At 40.8% G+C, this 20,353-nt stretch overlaps 1 protein-coding gene across 1 annotated transcript in view; it reads left to right on the top strand.

Moving 5' to 3' along the window:
- The first annotated feature begins 5,756 nt into the window (after positions 1 to 5,756).
- LOC109923458 (plakophilin-3) overlaps positions 5,757 to 20,353 on the top strand; it is a 36,609-nt gene continuing 22,012 nt past the window's right edge. The window contains exons 1-5 of the mRNA XM_048607290.1: positions 5,757 to 6,122; positions 11,831 to 11,919; positions 13,965 to 14,758; positions 17,058 to 17,181; positions 18,312 to 18,516. Coding sequence (XP_048463247.1) covers positions 5,906 to 6,122; positions 11,831 to 11,919; positions 13,965 to 14,758; positions 17,058 to 17,181; positions 18,312 to 18,516 — 1,429 coding nt within the window. The 5' untranslated portion in view covers positions 5,757 to 5,905. The remainder of the gene's footprint in view (positions 6,123 to 11,830; positions 11,920 to 13,964; positions 14,759 to 17,057; positions 17,182 to 18,311; positions 18,517 to 20,353) is intronic.

The raw sequence follows: 20,353 nt of genomic DNA, 5'->3' as shown, positions 1-20,353 counted from the left end.
TCGTCCAGGCAATTGGAAAGTATTCCATTCACAGTCCTGACTTGTGCCTTGAGGACAGGATTTGGGGAGTCAGGAGATGAGTTACTCATTGCAGAATTCCCACCTTCCAAGCTGCATTTGAAGACACACCATTTACATAGTTAGTTCAGTTAGGTTTCTAATTAATGGTAACTCTCAGCACTTTGTTGCTGAAGTATTCATTCATGGTAATGTCATTAAATGTCAAGGGAGACGGTTCATATCTCTCTTGCTGGAGATTGTCGTACCCTGGCAATTGTCGGGTACAAATGTTCTTTTACAGTTATTAATTTAAGCTTGAATATTGGACATGTAATGCTACTTATGGACATTGACTGCTTCAATATCCAAGGGGTCATGAATTGTGTTGAATGTTTATGCAATCTTCACTGAATATCTCCATTTTCTTGAGTAAGATGGAAGGCAGATAATTAAAGAAGCAGCTTAAGATGGTTGGGCTGAGGGCACTTTTCTGACTGTCTCCTATAATGATAATCTGGGTCTGTGATATCTGGTGTCCAACATCCACAATTATCTTATTTTGTACTAGGTATGATTATAACCAGAAAGGATTTTCCCTGTGATACCGAGTATCTGCGAACAGATTGTTACCTTGTTAATGAGGCTTGATGCACTGTTGACAAAATCATCCATCACTTTGTGTGATGATCCAGAGTAGACTGATGGGGAAGGAACTGGAGAAATTGGATTTGACCTCCTTCTTGGGAAAGGACTAACTTCGGCAATTTTCTGCATTTTTGGGAGAACACTAAGGTTGCAAATGTCTTGCAGCCAATTGACCAGGCGAGCAACTTGTTTTGATAGTGTCAGGGCCCAAAGACCTGACGAAGACATCATTGCAAAAGCCTACAATTTACCATTCGTGCTTGACCCATACACCTTTAATTTCCCTGCAACAGTGCAGAGTGCATCTGGAAAACCTTGCATTTTCTTTGCTGATGCTTCAGAAATTTCCTTTTCATCAATGGTGACTGAAAAGATATCGGAGTGTCCCTTTTTCCATCATTTGTCTCCCGCATTTCCCGCAACTCATCCCTCACACCCCCTCCCCGCAATAACAACCAAAACAGAAACCCCCTCGTCCTCACGTACCACCCCACCAACCTCCGGATCCAACGCATCATCCTCCGACACTTCCGCCATCTGCAATCCAACCCCACCACCAAAGACATTTTTCCCTCCCCACGCTTATCTGCTTTCCAGAGGGACCACTCTCTCCGGGACTCCCTTGTCTGCTCCACACTCCCCTCCAGCCCCACCACACCCGGCACTTTTCCCTGCAACCGCAGGAAGTGCTATACCTGCCCCTAAACCTCTCCCCTCACCCCCATCCCAGGTCCCAAGAAGACTTTCCACATTAAGCAGATGTTCACCTGCACATCTGCTAATGTGGTATACTGCATCCGCTGTACCCGTTGTGGCCTCCTCTACATCGGGGAAACCAAGCGGAGGCTTTGGGACCGCTTTGCAGAACACCTACGCTCGGTTCGCACTAAACAACTGCACCTCCCAGTCGCGATACATTTCAACTCCCCCTCCCATTCCTCAGACGACATGTCCATCCTGGGCCTCCTGCAGTGCCACAACAATGCTACCCGAAGGTTGCAGGAACAGCACCTCATATTCCGCTTGGGAACCCTGCAGCCCAATGGTACCAATGTGGACTTCACAAGCTTCAAAATTTCCCCTCCCCCTACTGCATCCCAAAACCAGCCCAGCTTGTCCCCGCCTCCCTAACCTGTCCTTCCTCCCACCTATCCCCTCCTCCCACCTCAAGCCCCACCCCCATCTCCTACCTGCTAACCTCATCCCACCCCCTTGACCTGTCCGTCCTCCCTGGACTGACCTATCTCCTCCCTACCTCCCCACATACACTCACCTTTACTGTCTCCATCCCCACCTCTTTGACCTGTCTGTCTCCTCTCCACCTATCTTCTCCTCTATCCCTCTTCTATCCGCCTCCCCCTCTCTCCCTATTTATTTCAGAACCCCCTTCCCCTCCCCCATTTCTGAAGAAGGGTCTAGGCCCGAAACGTCAGCCTTCCTGCTCCTCTGATGCTGCTTGGCCTGCTGTGTTCATCCAGCTCTACACCTTGTTATGTCCATCATTTGCCCTTGTTTACTTTGGAAATATGCGACATCAAGTGAAAGCTATTTTCCTTTTCAACCTCATTAAACTGCCAATATCTGACTTGGCGTAAGGCTCCTGTGATGTTGCAACCTCAGATTCCATGACATCTTTTGAGGAGTTAACATTGTTTCCCTTGATCACCCTCTGCAGGTCTGTAGGAGAATACAGACTGAATTACAACTGCCTGAAAAAGAATGTTTTATGTGAATATTTTGCACATGATCATATTTTACAGGCAGCATATTACAAGTGGAATCCCGTAGGGGTCTCAGCTTGTGCCTCAACTTTTTACATTTTTTATCAATAACTTAGATGAGGCGAACGAAGGCATGGTAGCTAAATTCCCAAATGATTCTAAGATATGTAGGAAAGTATGTTGTGAAGGACACAAGGAAATTGCAGATGTAAATGGATAGGTTGAGGGAACTGGTAAAAAAATTCTGCCAGACAGTGCATGAGGAGATAAAATGTGATGTTGTTCACTTTGGCAAGAAGAGTTTTTAAAAAAGCATATTACTTAAATGGAGAACAACTGCAGAATTCTGAGGTGCAAGGCAATTTAGTTGTGCTGGTGGATAAGTCACAAAACATTATTATGCTGTTACAGCATTAGTGAGACCACATTTCAAATACTTGTGTGCATTGCTTAAAGAAAGATGTAAAGGTATTGGTGGCAATTCAGATGTGGTTTTGATAAAGAGTGGATAATCTCAAGGAGATAGGCTAGGCGAGTTTAGAAGAATGAGGAATGACCTGATTGAAGTTTTTAAGATCTTGAGTTGTCTTCACAAAGTGGACGAGGAGGTTACGATTACTCTTGTGGGTCCAGAAGTGAGGGCATGGTTTAAAATGAGGGATCACCCGTTCAGGACAGAGATAAGAAGAAATATTTTCTCTCAGACGGTTGTGAGGCTTTGGCACACACAGCCTCAGAAAGCATTGGAGGTGGGATCATTGACTGTTTATAAGGGGGAGGTGGATAGATTTTTGTTAGACAAAGTAGTCAAGTGTTTTCAGTGATGGATAGGAGCATGGAATTTGAATAACAAACTGATTATCCATGATATTATTGAATGGCAAAGCAGATTTGAGGGGTCAGAGGTATACTTCTGCTCCTAGTTTTTCTGTCCAATTGGCTGCTAACTGAGTCAAAATCAGGGGTTATTCTATACTGTGTAGCTGCATGATACTTGATTCTTTCAACAGTCAGGCAAACTAGAACTCTATTGAGCTACAGTGCCTCTTCCTCTGCAGTTAGTGTATAAAGTTTGTTGGCAAAGAATGGGTTAAATGGTTGTACTAGATTGTAAATCTTATTTCTATGAGCACCTCCTGTTCTATGTCTCTCCCTGGAACACTACTGTCTTCTACTGAAAAGAGGAAAAGATCTACGAGTGACAGTAATGAACTATGTTGAACAAATGCATGGATAGCATTGAGAATGACTATGAAGGAGAAGAGTAACTTTGCATTAGGACCAGGGTAAATGTTAATGGTAACGGGTATGCAAAAAAATTCAAACAGCAATGGGTGCTCTTGCATAAGTGCTTGAGAGGAGTGACATATAGGAATAGGTTTGAGATGACAGCATGAGGGGCACACAGTGTGATATTTGCAATAAGACATAGTTGAATGTGTTACTGTCCTCACCTTTCTTGCCCTGGTCAGGTCATTAAATTCTTTCCAGCAATCTGGAACTATTCATCTACAGTGCACCTCCCAACAAAGAATGAGACCATCCAACCAGTTATGCCTGTGCAGACTCTCTGCTAGAGTTTGTCTCCATCCTCCATTCTTTCCCCAAAGTCCCCTGTTTTTTTTATTCAGGAGCATATCCAATTCCTTATTGAAACCATAATTATATTTTCCTCCACTACACCCACGGTCTGTGCATTCCAGATCTCAACTATTCACCATGTAAAGAGGTTTTTCCCTATGTTGCTCTGTTTCTTTTGCTCATCATCTTAAATTGGTGTCCTCTGGTGCTCCTTAACTATTCTATTCTAGAGCCTACACAATTTCCAATACTTTTGATCAAATTCCTCTCAACTTCTTCCTCCCAGAGCAAACCTAGTTTCTACAGTATATCCATATATATTCCAGTAAATTTGTCAGACATCATTTCCCTTTCATGAAGCCATGCTAACTCTGCTTCGTCATAATGTACATTTCTAAAACCTCTGCTTTTGCATCCTTTATAATAAACCCTAATACTTTCCCCTTAGTTTCCATTCCTGCATGAAGTAAATTCTTCTAAAAAATCCCAAAATCTCACATTCTCTGCTTATTTTCCCTCTCTATTTCTTCCTTTCTTAATTAAATCTTTTCTTCCTTAGTATTTGTCATTCTGTATCTGATTTGATCTTTCTGATTCCCCAGTCTAACTAATTCACCTTCTCTGTAGAGAAAACACAGTGATAATGCCATTAGATTCGTACTCCAAAGTCCCAGATTATTGGTTTGGAGACATAGTTTCAAATCCCACCAGGAAAATTAAATCAATAATTCTGAAATTGAGTGCTAATTTCTGTAATCACAAATATAACAAGTAAAATAATTTGTCATAAAAACCCATCTGATTTACTAATGCCCTTTAGTGGCACCAATTTTACAACGTTTTTAGCAATATAAAATTTGTACTTTCACTTAGAAAGAAAACCTGCTATGTAAACAACTGTTATCCAACAATTAAGTGTGTGGATTGTCACACTGTTTGTGGCTCACAGTAAATCGGCTCAATGAGACAGGAACTGTAAGTATAAATGTGAATTCTCCTAAAAGAGATGTCTGTAATAAGAACCACTACATGCTCAGCACTCCTGGGAGGGATGAAAGCTGGTTGATGACAGCACCTGAAATATTGCCAAGTGATAGGAGTTTGTGATCTTGTATTCACACAATTGCTCTTAGACCAAACAAATAACTCTTCTGTTAGTCCTCCAAAAGACTGAATGAAATAATGCCCACAAAAAGCAAAGGACTGTAGTTGTCAGAAATTTGAAATTTAAAATCAATGAGTTTTAACAAGTCAGAGTCAGAAGTTACAGGACACCAGGTTGTAGTCCAGCAGGTTTATTTGAAATTACAAGTTTTCCTAGGGCTGCTCCTTCGTCAGGTCAGACAGCAGCTGTGGAAAAGAGAAACAGAACTGAAACTCTTTAGGCCACTAAATTCAGAAGGTGGTGGTGGAGCACTTCAAAGAGACAAATTAATGCCGTGGGAAACGCAGGTTCAAATCCTAACAAGGCAGCTGGTGGAGTAGAAATTCATTTTCCAAAAAAACAATTCTGCAACTTGAAAATTAGACTGTTCATTGTCGACAAACCGATTAATGAACTTTCTTTCTAGGGAAGGTTCTTCTTGCCTTAGACTGGGATGACTCCCCTCACAAACGTCTAGCAAACCACCCAGTCCAAGGGATGGGCAATAAGATACTGATCTTTGCAGCGACACCAACCTGGCATGTAAAGTGCTTTTTTAAAAAAAAAGACAGCCTGGCGGCTTGGAGTGACTCACCTGAGGAAGGTGGGGCTTTCTCCATCCAGCCTCTTTTTTTTTCTTTTCCCTGATGTCACCTTGGCCTCGCCCCAAGGAGAGCTGCAGGGTGGCAGTGTGAGAGTAAGTCTGCGGCAGGGGTGGTGGGTCAGGGTCTAACTTTCGGATTGCATGGACTGATCGGACATACACACACACACACATACACCGAGGGGGAAGAAGAAGGAGTAAGTGGTGAAGATGAACGTGACGCAGGAGAGTTATTTCCTCAAGTCCGCCTTGCCCACGGACGCCCCGGTCTCTACCTTGGCTATGCCCTCGGACACACAGCTCGACCGCAGGGAGCACCGCGCCGAGCAGAAGAGCATGAGAGTGCAGGAGCAAGTCCGAACTATGCTCCGGAGTAGTAGCAACAGTAGCCGGGTCAGTTCAGTGTACGGAGGCTCTGTTAGTGGAGGTAAAACACACACACTTTAAAACCAACCCCCACTCCCCCGTTTGCTTCTGTGCGTTTGTTAAATGGTTAAAAAACCCACTTGTGCATTAGCGTCTTTCTCCTTTACATTCTTAAATCTTCGTCCCCACAACTTGTTTCCTTTCCAGTCACAGGCTTAAACAAAAGTCTGATGCTCCGGTGGAGTTGCATTCGCTGTGTCTCCTTGCTGAGTTATGGAGATTTTAATTTGAACGCCTGATCTCTGATGACAAGAGGTATCAATTTTTTTTTCCCCCAAAATATTAACACGCTATACCGTATGAGAATGCTTTCTCTTTTACCTGAAATCTTCAAACCGTGTATATGATATGTATCCTGACTGCAGGGAAACTTTGGGTGTGCCCCTGCCGTGTAAAATTCAGGATTGTGGGCAGATCTCATCTTGTCAAGTAGAGGTGTCACGTCCAGGTTGTCCTTCTTAACCCTTCCTTGGCAACCTTTTGGTCATAACTGCCTGTTCCAGATACTCTGACACACTGTTTGGAGTTCATTTGGTAATTACATTCCGTTTTCTTCCTCCTTTTCACATGATCGGAACTGCTTTCTGACTTTTGCATGATAACTACTGTGTATAGTTCTTATCCTAGGAAGGGTCACTCGACCCGAAACATTAACTCTGATACCTCTCCACACATGCTGCCAGACCTGTTGAACTTTTCTAGCAATTTCTGTTTTTGTCTCTGATTTGCAGCATCTGCAGTTCTTTTGGTTTTTATACTGTATAATCATCATTATTTTACATATACTGAAGAACATAACTGAGCTTTTTAGAAGGCGCTAAACCCGAGTCCTCAGTTATGTAGATCAATCACGTTTCTAACTGTTTTTCATCAGTTTGCTGTCCCCAGAAACTGCCTCTCAAACATTTTATATTTGTTAATTTAATAGACTAATTTTCTTGGTCAGTTTTGTTAATCTTTTGTAATGGTGAAAATAACAGGTCCTCTTAAACCTTTCTTCTCTAGAGGGAGTAAATGCCTTGATCTTTCTGACAGTTTCAACCCATTTGAAGTTACATGCTGCAAAATACAGGGTGATGATACTTTTATGGTGTGAGGCATGTTTGGACATAAAGAATGAACAGAAATGAAGCGCTGAAAGAGAACTTCTTAGTCAATGAAAGCTTTCCATTCTAGCCAGAGAGCAACTTATGGATTGTCTAGGACTGACATCAAATATTAAAATAATTTCATTTACGAACAAACAATATCTACTGCGTCATGATTATGCTGCTGACTGTGAAATTTTCATTCTGTCCAGTTAGCTGTCAGGTAACACTAAAGATCTTAGGTACCTCTTACAATCTCAACCAGTACAAAATTAAACTTTCTGTAACCTATGATGCTGCTTGGCCTGCTGTGTTCATCCAGCCCTGCACCTTGTTGTCTCGGATTCTCCAGCATCTGCAGTTCCTACTATTTCTGTAAGCCATTCCAGTTTTGAAAATTGCAAACTGTGCCATTTGTCCAAGAGCATTTTGGAATTCAGATAAATTCCATACGCTTGAGTTTTGCTTTAACTTTATGATGTATTTGGAAACTCGTAAAATTTTATAATTTTTGAGGTATTTATGTATAAAGCATGGGAAGAGATTATTTTCAAAACTCTTATGGAAATCAAAAATTCATGAAAGATGGTTTTTGATGCATTGCTTGTGTAACCTCATTATTCAGTTCCTGTCAGAATCTCTAAAGTTTTCATCATGTAACCATTTTCTTTTTTCATGTATAGACTGGTGAGCTATTCCGGTTGTAGTACAACACTCGCATCTCCAGTTACCTTGAAAATATTTTGGCGATACTGAGAAGAATATAATAAATAATTTTTGAAACAAAAACAAATTACTTGAGCACTTGAATAATATCAGAAAGTGTGGTTTCATTAAGATTATGCATTTTACATTTAAGTTTGTGGAGATTAGACCTTTACCTCAGACAGCATTCTCGTAGGGTATATTTTATCAGGGATTATTCTACTAATGGTGTAATATTGGTGGTGTTCTCTAATTTTTTTGTTGCTTCCACTAAATGTGGCATCTTTTTCAGCAGTCGTAATGTCAGTGGATCTGTGATATTCCGAGTTCAAATTTTAAATGGATGAGATGTGAATATTACATACTTTCTGAATAAAATGTCCATCTCCATTTTATTTCTAATAAATAAGACACAAGTATCTATGAAATGGTTGGAGAGTCACCTATCCAATTTACTAAACTGATCGAAAACATGGCTGGAAATCATATCTTGCACATTTGCTGCCTACCCTGTCTCTCATTAAATTTAGTGCCACCAGCGTGCAAATAACCAATGCTAAACTATAAGCTTTCACATTGCCAGTTCTTCCACATTATTTGAAAACTATTTTATTACAGTTCATTAGAAGGCATTTCTCGAACATCTGAGGTGTTAATACTTGAAAAAACATTCCATATTTAATAGCCTTAAATTATTTCCCTACTGAATAATGCCTGCTGAGCTTTGAGCTGCTTCATTCAGATTTTCTAACTCTCTAGCGATTCTAATTTGGCTTCACTGCAAACGTTCTCAGCTCCTTAGTTAGCACTTCCAGATCTGTCTCAAATACATCAATTCCTTGTATAGTCTTCATTGTCTTATTTTCCTTTTCTTATTACAATGTTTGTATCTGCATTACTTTTCAAAAAGGAAGGGAAGTGTTAACAGTTCTCTATAAGCTGAGTTTGAATTGCAACTTTGAAGCAAAAGATACATTCTCTACCAGCGATGAAAAAATGTTTGCCTTCGCCTAATGTTTAGCTTTTGAAATCCATGGCCACAGTGTTGATTCAAGTGAAATTTCAGGATTTTCTAATGTTAAAAATGTATTTTGCAATGTTGAAATTTCGCTGTTGTTCAATTTCTTCTAGTGTGTACAAATTAATGTCTAATTAGCCTAATAGTGACCAGGTAACCATTGTCAATTTGTGGTGAAAAGTCATCTCGTTCAGTAATGTCCTTTGGGGAAGGAAATCTGGCCTATAGCAACATGATTGACTCTTAAAAGGCCTAGAAAGCCAATTGATTCAAAGACAACTAAGGATGGACAACAAATGCCATCCTTGTCAGTGACACCCATATTTCATATATGAATAAAACAAATTATATTGATAGAATTTTCTTACTGTTTGTGCTCAGGTTATTAAAAAAAGCTCTGTGATGTCAATTTCAACATCTCCCAATTCCCTATAAAGCTCAGATTTGTCAAGAATATCGATACTGTTCCCTTATTCTTGCATCCCAATTGAATTCCTAGATGAAAAATACAAGAGAAATCTTGTCATCTCTTAAATGATCCATCTATTCAATTTACCTTTCATTCTTTCTCAAACATTTTGCTCGATATTTTCCTCCTTGAGGTGTAATACTGTAGATTATGTACAATTTCATCTCTGTCAATCCTTTTTATATTTAAATGCTCTCTAATTTCAATTCAAACATACTTCTTGCAAATCTAACTGTTTTTGCTACCTTTCCCCCAATGATCTGTTTGCTTTGAAAAAAAAATGGCATTATGTAATCACTTTTTTAAAAAAAAAATTGTTTTGAGCTTGCACAGGAATATCACAACAGAATGTATTTTTAAAATTAAATAATGTTGAGCTCTGTTGTTTGGAGTTAAGTCCAAACTGTAGTAAGTCTCGTGGTATAGCTTGACCTCATCTAGATCAAACTCATCAACAGTTTCATGCTTGTTGTTTCTATGACAACTTTTAAAACATTTTTTGTTCGAATGTGACCGTCATTTCCAAGTCTAATTATTAAATTAAGATTTAGTTTGTCCACATGTCAATACAGGTTGAATCTCCTTAATCCAGCACTCTCTGTGGTTTTACTCCCTGTTTTCTGAAGAAGATGCATTTTGCAGCACAGCAAAACAAACGTTTCCCGACATTTAATACTTTTGGGCAGTTGCTACTGATAATTAATGCCATGAGGTCTGCAATTAGTATTTTAGAAAGAATGTAACCACCAGATTATGGTTCAGTTACTATGTCCTTCCTAGAAAAGTTAGGTCTGTCCACTGTGAAGAATGTATAGCGCAATCTGTGGCCAGCCTTGATGTGTGAAAACAGTGTTGGTGCAGCTCAGGAGATGGACCACACCGAATTCAGACTGCCTTAAGACAAACGCGTATTCGTGGGTTGCTGGATAATGCCAAAAGTAAATCGAGCCCTTGAGGTGCTTGAGGTGACTAGAGATTTGAGAAAAGGAAGACTTGCAGGACTGGATGAATGTTGACAAAGATGCACCAATTGTGAATCAACTAACTGATGAAGAGTTTGTGTCGATGTTTCTGTGGGGTGAAAATAAAAATGAAGATCCAGTGATGGTAAAACCAAAGTTACAGAAAACATTTTCGTCAATCAATGCATTTAGTTGGCCACACATATGTGTTGGCGCAAAGTTTTGTTTCAGAGAAAGAGGTCAGATCTGTGCATGTGATACAAGAGAAACTTATTAAAGTAAAACAAACACAAGTTGCAAGTTTGGCTCAACAAGGTAGAACATGTGAGTGGTCATCGGCCCCTGTACAAAGTGCCTGTCCGATTGTGATAACCCCAAACACATTGAGTGTCTCCAGAAGCTCATAAGTGCATTTGTATGAGTCGACATGTTCAGGAAAGGAGAACAGGTACAGGAGTGGAGAAGGGAATTTCCATGCACTTAATTTTAATGGGTCTACATACTTATTGTGATATATTGGTTGGACGTGGACTGACACGGAATTCTGTAAATAATTACTTTTCATTGTAACCACTCCTGGATTCTTCTTTGTTCCATTCCAGACCTACCTTTTCTAGGAAGGACATAGTAACTGAACCATAATCTGGTGGTTACATTCTTTCTAAAATACTAATCACAGACCTCCTGGCATTAATTATCAGGAGCGACTGCCCAAAAGTATTAAATGTCTGGAAACATTTGTTTTGCTGTGCTGCAAACTTTAATTTTTAGAGGATGCCAAGGCAGAATAACTGAGTAAGCAACAAATGATTTTGAAATTCAATAAATTGGTGTCGAAGGGATTTCAGGAATGCTGAGACATGTAGACAAGAAGATTTCTGGTTTGGAAATCTGATTTAAGTTGCATTTATCTAATGTCAGGCTAAGACCTAGGCTGAGGAGAAAACCAGTGAGACATTGTACTTCTAATTGCTGCCCAGAGATTCTTGCTGCAAAGCATGTCAATGTGGATGATGACCATCTCAAACTCTACTGAGATGCTCCTTGTTATAGAATGGTCCACTGATGTTCAAGCAGTTGTGGCACAGTGGTAGCGTTCCTACCTCTGAGTCTGGAGACCTGGGTTTAAGTCCCATCTGCTCCAGGCATGTGTCATAACATCTCGGAACAGGCACGTTAGAAAATATTTAGAATTTCTGAGCGCTGATCTCCTGTGGGGAATTTGCAGATGATATGTTACAGCTTTTTAGATCATTCCTGCTGACGTTTTTCAACAGGAGATTGAGATCATCATGCAAATTATTGGCATCAGTGTCTAGCTGCTTTTGTAGGAGAATGATTACCTCAGCCAAGTGCCAAACTCCTTCAGTGGATAATCATATCAATAGCCCGGCAAGGGATGAGAAATTGGGAAGGAATGTTTTCTTAATGTAATAAAAAATTTTCTCTTTCTCCGTGTTACCACAGATTCTTTTGGAATGATGAGATATCCAGTGGCAACCATGCCAAGCTACGGTTCCAAATCTCAAGCTTTTGTAACTGACAGAAAGTACTCTGTGAGTATATGGCCTTCTGTGTTGTAAGAAGTTTTTGTTTTGTTGTTGCTTCTGCTGTTATGGTTCCATGAACAGGTCAAACATGACCAGATCTACAACTGAGCCACCACTTGAGTGCAACATTCCTTTGCAGGGGTTGTGGGGAAGGAATGGGGAGGTAGAGAGAAACAGGAGTCATATTTCTGCTTCTTCATTTGGGTAGAGCGGTTTTTGGTGCAGCAGAAAGTATCCAAGGCTATAAAAACAAGAACATTGGAGTAAATAATTCCAAGCATTGCCCTTCAATTATTTGAAGACTAGAAAAATGCTGTGCCTTTAGGAATTATAGCATTTTTCTATAATGCAAATTTACAAGGATGTTGCCAAGGTTGGAGAGTTTGAGCTATAGGGAGAAGCTGAATAGGCTGGGGCTATTTTCCCTGGAGTGTTGGAGGCTGAAGGGTAACCTCTCAGAGGTTTATAAAACCGTGAAGGGCACAGATAGGGTGAATAGCCAAGATTCTTCCCCAGGGTAGGGGAGTCCAAAACTCGAGGGCATTGGTTTAAGATGAGAGGGGAAAGATTTAAAAGGGACCTAAGGGGCAACTTTCTCATGCAGGGGGTGGAATGAGCTGCCAGAGTAAGTGGTTGAGGCTGGTACAATTACAACATTGAAAAAGCATGTGGATGGGTTCATGAATAGGAAGGGTTTAGAGGGGTGTGGGCCAAATGCTGTTGGGACTGGATTAATGTAGAATATCTGATTGGCCTGAACAAGTTGGACCAAAGGGTACAATTCTGTGACGTTCTACATTCAAAACATTTACATAATAGGACATATTTTGTGCTCCAAAAATGTTTGAAGTTTAATTTGTATTTTCAGATTCAAGTTTAGAAAGGTTAGGGTTCATTGCAGAATATTGTAGCGTTTTAATATAGTGTGGATTCCAAGATGTCAGGACAATTATGGATGTTGGAGATCTGTGCACCTACCAATGTTCAGAAGTTGAAAATGAAGCTGAAAGAAAATGAAGTGAAGATCAACATGATCTAGTTGAATGGTGGAATGGGTTCAAGGAATTTGATGACTTGGTTATGTTCCTTAATTAGTCACTTCCAGCAAGGAACAATGCTGAGAGTACACTGATTGGGAAATTGTGAACTCCAGGTAACTAACATTTTCAAACGCAGCTTGACCATCAGAAGCCTGTCTGGAAAGATTGGTTCTTGATAGAAGGCACAATCCAGAAATCTGCGTTAAAGCTTGTGATTTTCACCCACTAAATATTGGAAGAATATAGAATCAAATTCATTGGGCTTTTGCCAGGGATTAAAGTGACACTTCTGAAAACAGTGTGAAAAGTCACTACTTCTTTCAATGAAGCTGGGAAAGATAAACAGTAATCTGGTAATCGTGTCGAGACTTGTGATAGATTGATCCCACTGGTTGTGGTAAATGTGAGAAATAATCTCAAATTTTGGATGGGAGATTTGAAAAATTTCTTTAAGATTCAAACCATCCTCTGTGTAAGTCCTTTACCTCAAACTATTCTGGCTTTTAAACAACGGGAATTAAATTACATGTTGAAAAAGGGAAGTACTGAAAGATGTGGAGGACAAGTGAATGGGTGGGATTATACTGTATTTTATGAAGAACTAGCTGGTGTAAATCTGATGAACCAAAGAGCATGTCTTTATGTTGGAACAAATGGGATATGATTGCTATCCAATGGTTCTGATACCATGCAGGTGGACCACTGGCTGAGAATAGGACAGGGCAGTACTGTGATGCACACCGCAGTCAAATAACTGTCACCATTCACTGTCTGTAAATTGCTTCCTGGGTACAATACTGCAGATTTGCTAACAACTATAAAACCAAAGGCCAGTGTGAATCAATACTTCTTTTGAGCAGCTGAAGTCAGTGGAGGGGGGTGGATGATGAACAAATTAAACTCCTGGTTTGAGAATTTGTAATAAATTTGACAATTGACTGTTTAGGGTTTGCTTTTATTGTACTGTGCTTAATTGCTTCAGAGTTATTGTTTGTTTTTTTTTTCCCTCAGACTACCAAGCCGTCCGTGTATAAACAGGGGACGAGTCAAAACTGGTCCTCTCGTTCAGCTGTGGGGGATTACTCCTTTAAAGGGGCAACCACAGGAGATCAATATTTCAGGCAAAGAGAGGAGACTGTTTCTCACTACAGACCCATTTCATTTCATCAGACTTCCAGACCACAGTCCTTTCATCAGTCCGCAACCTACAGACATGTGAACCAAGGACTAATGGATCAGCAGGACATTGACAACTTGTCACTACATTCGATGCACTTGCCTGGCAAACATGCTGAGATTGTGAGGAAGAAATCTTGGTCTGCAGCACAAATGAATGGACAGGCCATTTACCAAAGAGCAGATGATGGAGAGACCAACTTGGTCTTGGATCAGGTTGATAATGGCTATTCATCCTCACATGGGCGTAATGGCCTTAGCAGCAGCAGCTACACCATGAGCCACATGGTTAGTAAATCTCCAGCTAAGCAAATGAATAGCATGACTACGAGCCTGCCCAGATCCTTAAGTGGCTCAGTGGGCATGGCTAGTTACTCAGTGGAAGGGATGGAAGAGATGTCTGACCGTCGACAAATCAGACCCCCAGCTCAGCGCACTTTGCAAAGAGTCCAGCAAAGCAACAAAGTAATTCGAGGAAGAACAGGTTCGGGTTCCTACTCAACCTCGCAAATGATACGCACTCCATCCCTTCGCAGCTTGGGCAGAGCAGATGTCGGTGTCCGAGAATTGGGAGAGCAAGAGTTAGAAGCGGCGAGGCTTGATGCGTTACAAATGGCACAGCTGAGCCGGTAAGTCTGAGACTGAGCGAAGCTGTATTAGCAAGGTTTTCGATTCACTCTGTATGTCTTGGCTGTTGACTCATGCTTTTGAAGTAAATACCAAAAACTCTGGAAACCCTCAGCACGTCAGACAGAACCAAGGGAGAGAGAGATAGAAAAAAAAAGAGTTAATCTTAAGAGGTTGATATTGTTTCATTAGAACAAATTTCTGGTTGGCCCGATTGTTATAATATTTGTAAATTGTGAGGGGAATCTATTATTTAGAATTTCTCAGATTCTATAAATAGGCTTTTAATTGCTTTTTGAGATGCTTGCATGGCATTTTGTTGAATTTTAGTTCCTTTAAGTGGCCCTTTCAAAGCGTTTTTATTTAATATTTGATCTGTTGGGCTGTGAAACCATTGCCACTCTGTTTTACCTTTAGCACTGAATGTTCCAATTCTTCTTAAGTATTCCCTCATTTTAACAGGCCTAGATACTTATCCATAAAAATATTTTAAAAAAACTTTGTAATTTCTTATCACAAAGCCAAAAAAAAAGCATTTTTGAAGGAACAAATGATCTGGAGATCTTCTTTCCAAATTGTTTACAAGGTTGGCCAAGAAACCTGAACAAATTATATAGTTCTGTACTATGACAGTATCTGCCTTGCAGTGAAAGGTCTACTTAACAACAGACAACAGGAACAGGGTGGTAGGGTTAGGGTGTAAGGGTAAAATGCTGGAGAATCCATTCAGAATTTTCGAGAGTGTTATTTGCTGGGGAGAAAAGGATTGTTCTTAATTTCATGTGTTTCCAAACCCTATCAAACAGTGTTGCCATCTACTTTGTAAAATCTTCTTTGAGTTACAGCAATGCTACTGTTGCACACACACAGATGATGTCACGATGACAGATAAGCCATATGGCTCTCTAAAACTGAGTGGTCATAAATAAAACAACTTATTTATCTGCACAGTAGATCCGTGTGCAAAGCTGGTCAGTCCTGGATTTAATTGATTTGTGCTGAGCTAACTGGTCTTTTGGAGACCTGCAATCAGCTACGGTGCCCATAGTCTGTGAAAGAACAGTGTCTGTTCCTGCTCCCTGATAGAAAGCACTTTTGTGTGAATGCTCAGGGAGGAGAGAATCTACCTTCACTGCGATCCTCTGCACAACAAATAGCTTTGTAACAGGCATCGTTCGGACTTGCACAGGAAGGATGAACACTTGGTTGATGATTCCAAGGTTACCAACATCTGTGGAACCAAACGTTACTTAGCAACTTGGGGTAAAGAAAAGTGTCTGGAATGCAAATTAAATATTGTGGTAACCTCCTTAATGGGGAATCACTAAATCTCTTCGTGGAGCTTGGTAAGTGTGGATTCCCTTGGTAACAAGCAATGGCCTGCCCAGCTGGAAGTCTTCACTTAAGCCCTTTGGTCCAGGCCGTGGAAGCAGTCATACCTGTGGACTGTCTGCACCTCTTGTGCAGTTATGTTCTTACCCAGGTGCCCACCAATGGGGCTCTCGATGCCTTTATCAAGTGCTGGGTACCATGGGGGAGACAGTGCTTTATTTCCTTCTCCAAATCTGTCTTGATTTTAGTCCATCCCTCCCTTTTGATGGTCCACATTGCCCATAATGGGCTTTGCAAGTAAACTCCTAATTGGCAGCATGGGTGGATGATTTTGTGGTGGGTAAGTCATTCAGTTTTGTGTTGGGGTATGGTTGTGTTGGTGGTCCAGTGGTAGAATTCCTGCCTGCCATGTGGGAGGCCCAGGTTCAAATGCACATTAGGCTTTTCTTTCTGCTCTTGTCACACTGTATTGGTTCTTGTGGTGCAGTGGTAGCGTCCCTACCTCCTGGACAGGAGACTTGGGTTCAATTTTCAAATTACTCCATAGGTGTGTAAATAACATGGCTGAACAGGGTGGTTAGAAAATATATGTAAAACAGCCCCAGGGGATGGGTCTGCATCAGTCCCAGGCTGGGACTAGCCTTTGTACGCCACAAGTAGTGGTTCTGTTTTGGTATCCTACAATAAATAATGTTCCTTTCCAGTCAGGTTTCTTCAGCGTTATTGTAAGTACTTTGTAAAGTACGGAATGTTTGAAATTTGCTGCTTGGAAACGTACACTATCATTGTATCTCACGGAATTTTCCCATCCACTTTTTTTAACAAGTTGAAAGTCTTCCAAGATCATCGATGTCCAGTATCCCATTCTACACAGCTCAAGCACGAGCTCACAAAATTTAGCCCGTGGCTCCTTGTTTGAGGCTGATGCAGACGTGCTGAGAAATCTGAACTCAATATTGTTCTCTCTAGATCTGACAATTTGGATCTGCCGACCGCCGTCAACCTTCTGGATTCTTCTGACGTGAACAATCAAGTGATCGGAGCTGGATACATCCAACATGAATGCTACCATGATGCGGGTGCTAAAGAGCATGTAAGAGTTGGTGACTGTGGAAGGGGGGTGGTGGGAAAGGCAGAATTGGTGGAATGCTTTTGAGTATTTTCCTTATTTTAAGTTCCTGCGACCCGTCACTCTTTTTCCTCAAATTCTTTTACATTTTCAGTATTGCTGTAGATATTCTGTCGCATATTGCTTTATGTCGATCTGTTAGCTGCTTGGGTGCTATTTGAACCTCCTGAGTAGCTTCGTTTCTTTCTAAATGGCTCCACTATAAGTCATCAGCTGCCAAGGCCTTAAACTTTGGAGTTTGTGTCTGAACCTCTGCACTTCACCTTGCTCCTTTAAAGATACTCCTCTTAAACCTACCTCTCTGACCAAGCTTTTAATTATCTTCCCAAATATCTCCAGTGAGGCTCAGTGTCAGGATATATTTGACAATGCTTCTGTGAAGTCCCTTGTGATGCATTGACAGTATATATGAATGAATTATTGTTGGGTGTAACACTCCACTATCTCTTGTTAATTGAACAGGATATTTGTAACTTTCACACATCCCCACCAATCCTCAAAGGTATATTGAGAAAGTACTTGGCTAGACACATCCAGATACAAGTTGGTATAAGTTTCAGAACAAAGGAGCTTACGGAACATAATTATTGTAGTATAGAAACGTAATATAAAATAATGAAAATGCCACACCTCTGTGCCAATAAGTCATACTACGATGAAAAATAACCCTTATCTATTCCTATCTTTGCTAAATTCCTGAGCCTGAGTTCCTGGCTTTATAGCTAAATTTTTTTTTATTAAAGGAATCCTAACTTTTATGTTATGACTTTTGCTGACCCTGAGTGACCTGCCTTTGGTTTTAATCATCTGATGTTCAGAGCTAGGCTAAAAAACCTGAGCACCCAGAAAAATTAGCTGTGTTTGTTAACTGCAGAGGCGGGTTAGAGCATTGCTTGTTGTTATTTATCTATGGGGAAACATCACCAAAGCTTAAACAAAAAAATTCAGCAGTCCCGGCAGCATCTGCAGGGAGAGAAACAGAATTTACATTTCGAGTCCGATGTGACCCTGTAGTTTGTAGAGTTGAATTAGAGAGTTGTAATCACCAAGCCTGGTATTACAAGTGCTAAAATTGGATAGTTCTCTTTCATTAGGCTTATAACTTGAAGGCGATCCCTAAGCTTGTGAAACTCTTCAATCACGATGCATTGGAAGTGCAACGGAGTGCCACAGCAGCAATGCGCAACTTGATCTATAACAACACCACGAACAAACAGGAGCTGGTCAAGCAGAATGGAATCCCCAAGATGATGCAGGCAATCAAAGTCATTGATGAAGAACTGAAGGCCAACATCACGGGTAAGTTTAATTCCACCCTTTTATAAATTGGTTAGGTCCTCGAGCCTGTTGGTGATTATATGGGAACCTGTCAAGTGCACTGCAGCAAAGTCCAAAGTACAAGTATGTATTTTTGTCTAAACTTATCGAAGGTCTGAATGAACCACCTTGGAATAGCATTAAATTTATTTTGGTATTTATTTTTTGCCTCTCTTTAGAAGTCATTAGAAGAATTATTGAATCAGTATTGAAAATGGTTAATAAAAAGCCCTTCATATTTCACATGTTGTGTTTTTGTTGTTCATGGCTATGATGCCAGAGCCATTAATCAAACTTGCATTCACACTAATTAACTTGTAATTAAATTTGCATGTTATCTCGTGGTCCTGCTGTGCCAATTTGCAAACCTATCAGCCTCTCCACCTATCTTCTCCTCTATCCATCTTCTATCCGCCTCCCCCTCTCTCCCTATTTATTTCAGAACCCCCTTCCCCTCCCCCATTTCTGATGAAGGGTCTAGGCCCAAAACGTCAGCCTTCCTGCTCCTCTGATGCTGCTTGGCCTGCTGTGTTCATCCAGCTCTACACCTTGTTATCTCAGATTCTCCAGCATCTGCAGTTCCTACTATCTCTGCATCAGTGCTCCTTACTTAGCTTGTAAGTGCACTTCACCACCTCCCAACCAATTCTCTAATCAGTAATTATAGCCCCTCAAGTCTTTAGCTCTACCCCCACCAATCCCTTGTGTCTAGGCTATAACTACATACCACCAATCCTCTCTTTTTACATGTAAGTATTCCCCATTGATTCCTCTGCTCCTTAATGTATAATTGTAACTTTGCAGTTACTCCTTTGCTCCAGTCTTTTACCCCACAACCACAACACTGCGTCTAATCTACACCCCTGCCAAATACTCATCTCTTAAGTTTGTGACTGTAGTCGTATAGTCTCCCCTTCTTTCCAGCCAGTTAAATCTCTACCAACCTCTCTGTAACTTCACTTTCATTGTTTCTCCTTCTAACGTTCATCATTCTCTCTTTCTCTCTTGTTCTTGTGCCTCTCTCTGCCTCTGTGTTTCTGTGTGTCTATGTGTGTCTCTCATTCTCTTTATGTAATGTGACCATAACCACCTTAATTGTTAATTGTGGTAATAGGAACAGCAGTATTTGGTATCATACTGTTAGAAGAGTACCTTTTGCCAGCAATAGATCAAATTACCTCAAAGGTAAAATAACACTGCTCTGTGTCTATAACAAATATCCTGAGTTCGGCAACAATTATGCTTTGGACTGGAGTGGTACTGGGTAAGTTGTGAACTCTCACTGGCATTGCTTCTTGAAGCAGTGCCCTGATACCTCAGTGCCGTATTTAGGGTTATTCTAGTCTGGTAGGGGGGTGGGCACTTCTGCTTCTGCTTGGAGGCATGTTAGTGCCAATGTGGCAGCCTCACTGTGTCCATTCATTCTGCAGGAATGTTTTGGATGGACTGAGAAAGCAGGTTAAAAGAAAACAGACGCGCACAGCTACGATTTCTGCTACAAAGCATGGCAGTCACAACAAGGCAACACTTTCTGAAGGTCATGCAGCATGTTAGCAAGATTACAGACCGAGACGCTGGGACGGATTTGGCTTCAGGCCAGTTAAAGCAGTCGTACCTTGGAGCTCTCTGCATTGTAAAATACCGGAGAGTACGTTGCTGCAAAGTTGGAGCAAATGAAAAGAATCCAGATTTGCTTAACTTTGAAGAGGAATACTAAAAGTCCCAAAAATGTAACTGGAGGAAACTTCTAACTAAAAACCAAAAAGAACTGCGGATGCTGTAAATCAGGAACAAAAACAAAGTTGCTGGAAAAGCTCAG

This window comes from Rhincodon typus, chromosome 17 (genome assembly GCF_021869965.1).
Source record: "Rhincodon typus isolate 14 chromosome 17, sRhiTyp1.1, whole genome shotgun sequence".
NCBI classification, from domain to species: Eukaryota; Metazoa; Chordata; class Chondrichthyes; order Orectolobiformes; family Rhincodontidae; genus Rhincodon; species Rhincodon typus.
This window is presented reverse-complemented; position numbering and strand designations above follow the sequence as displayed.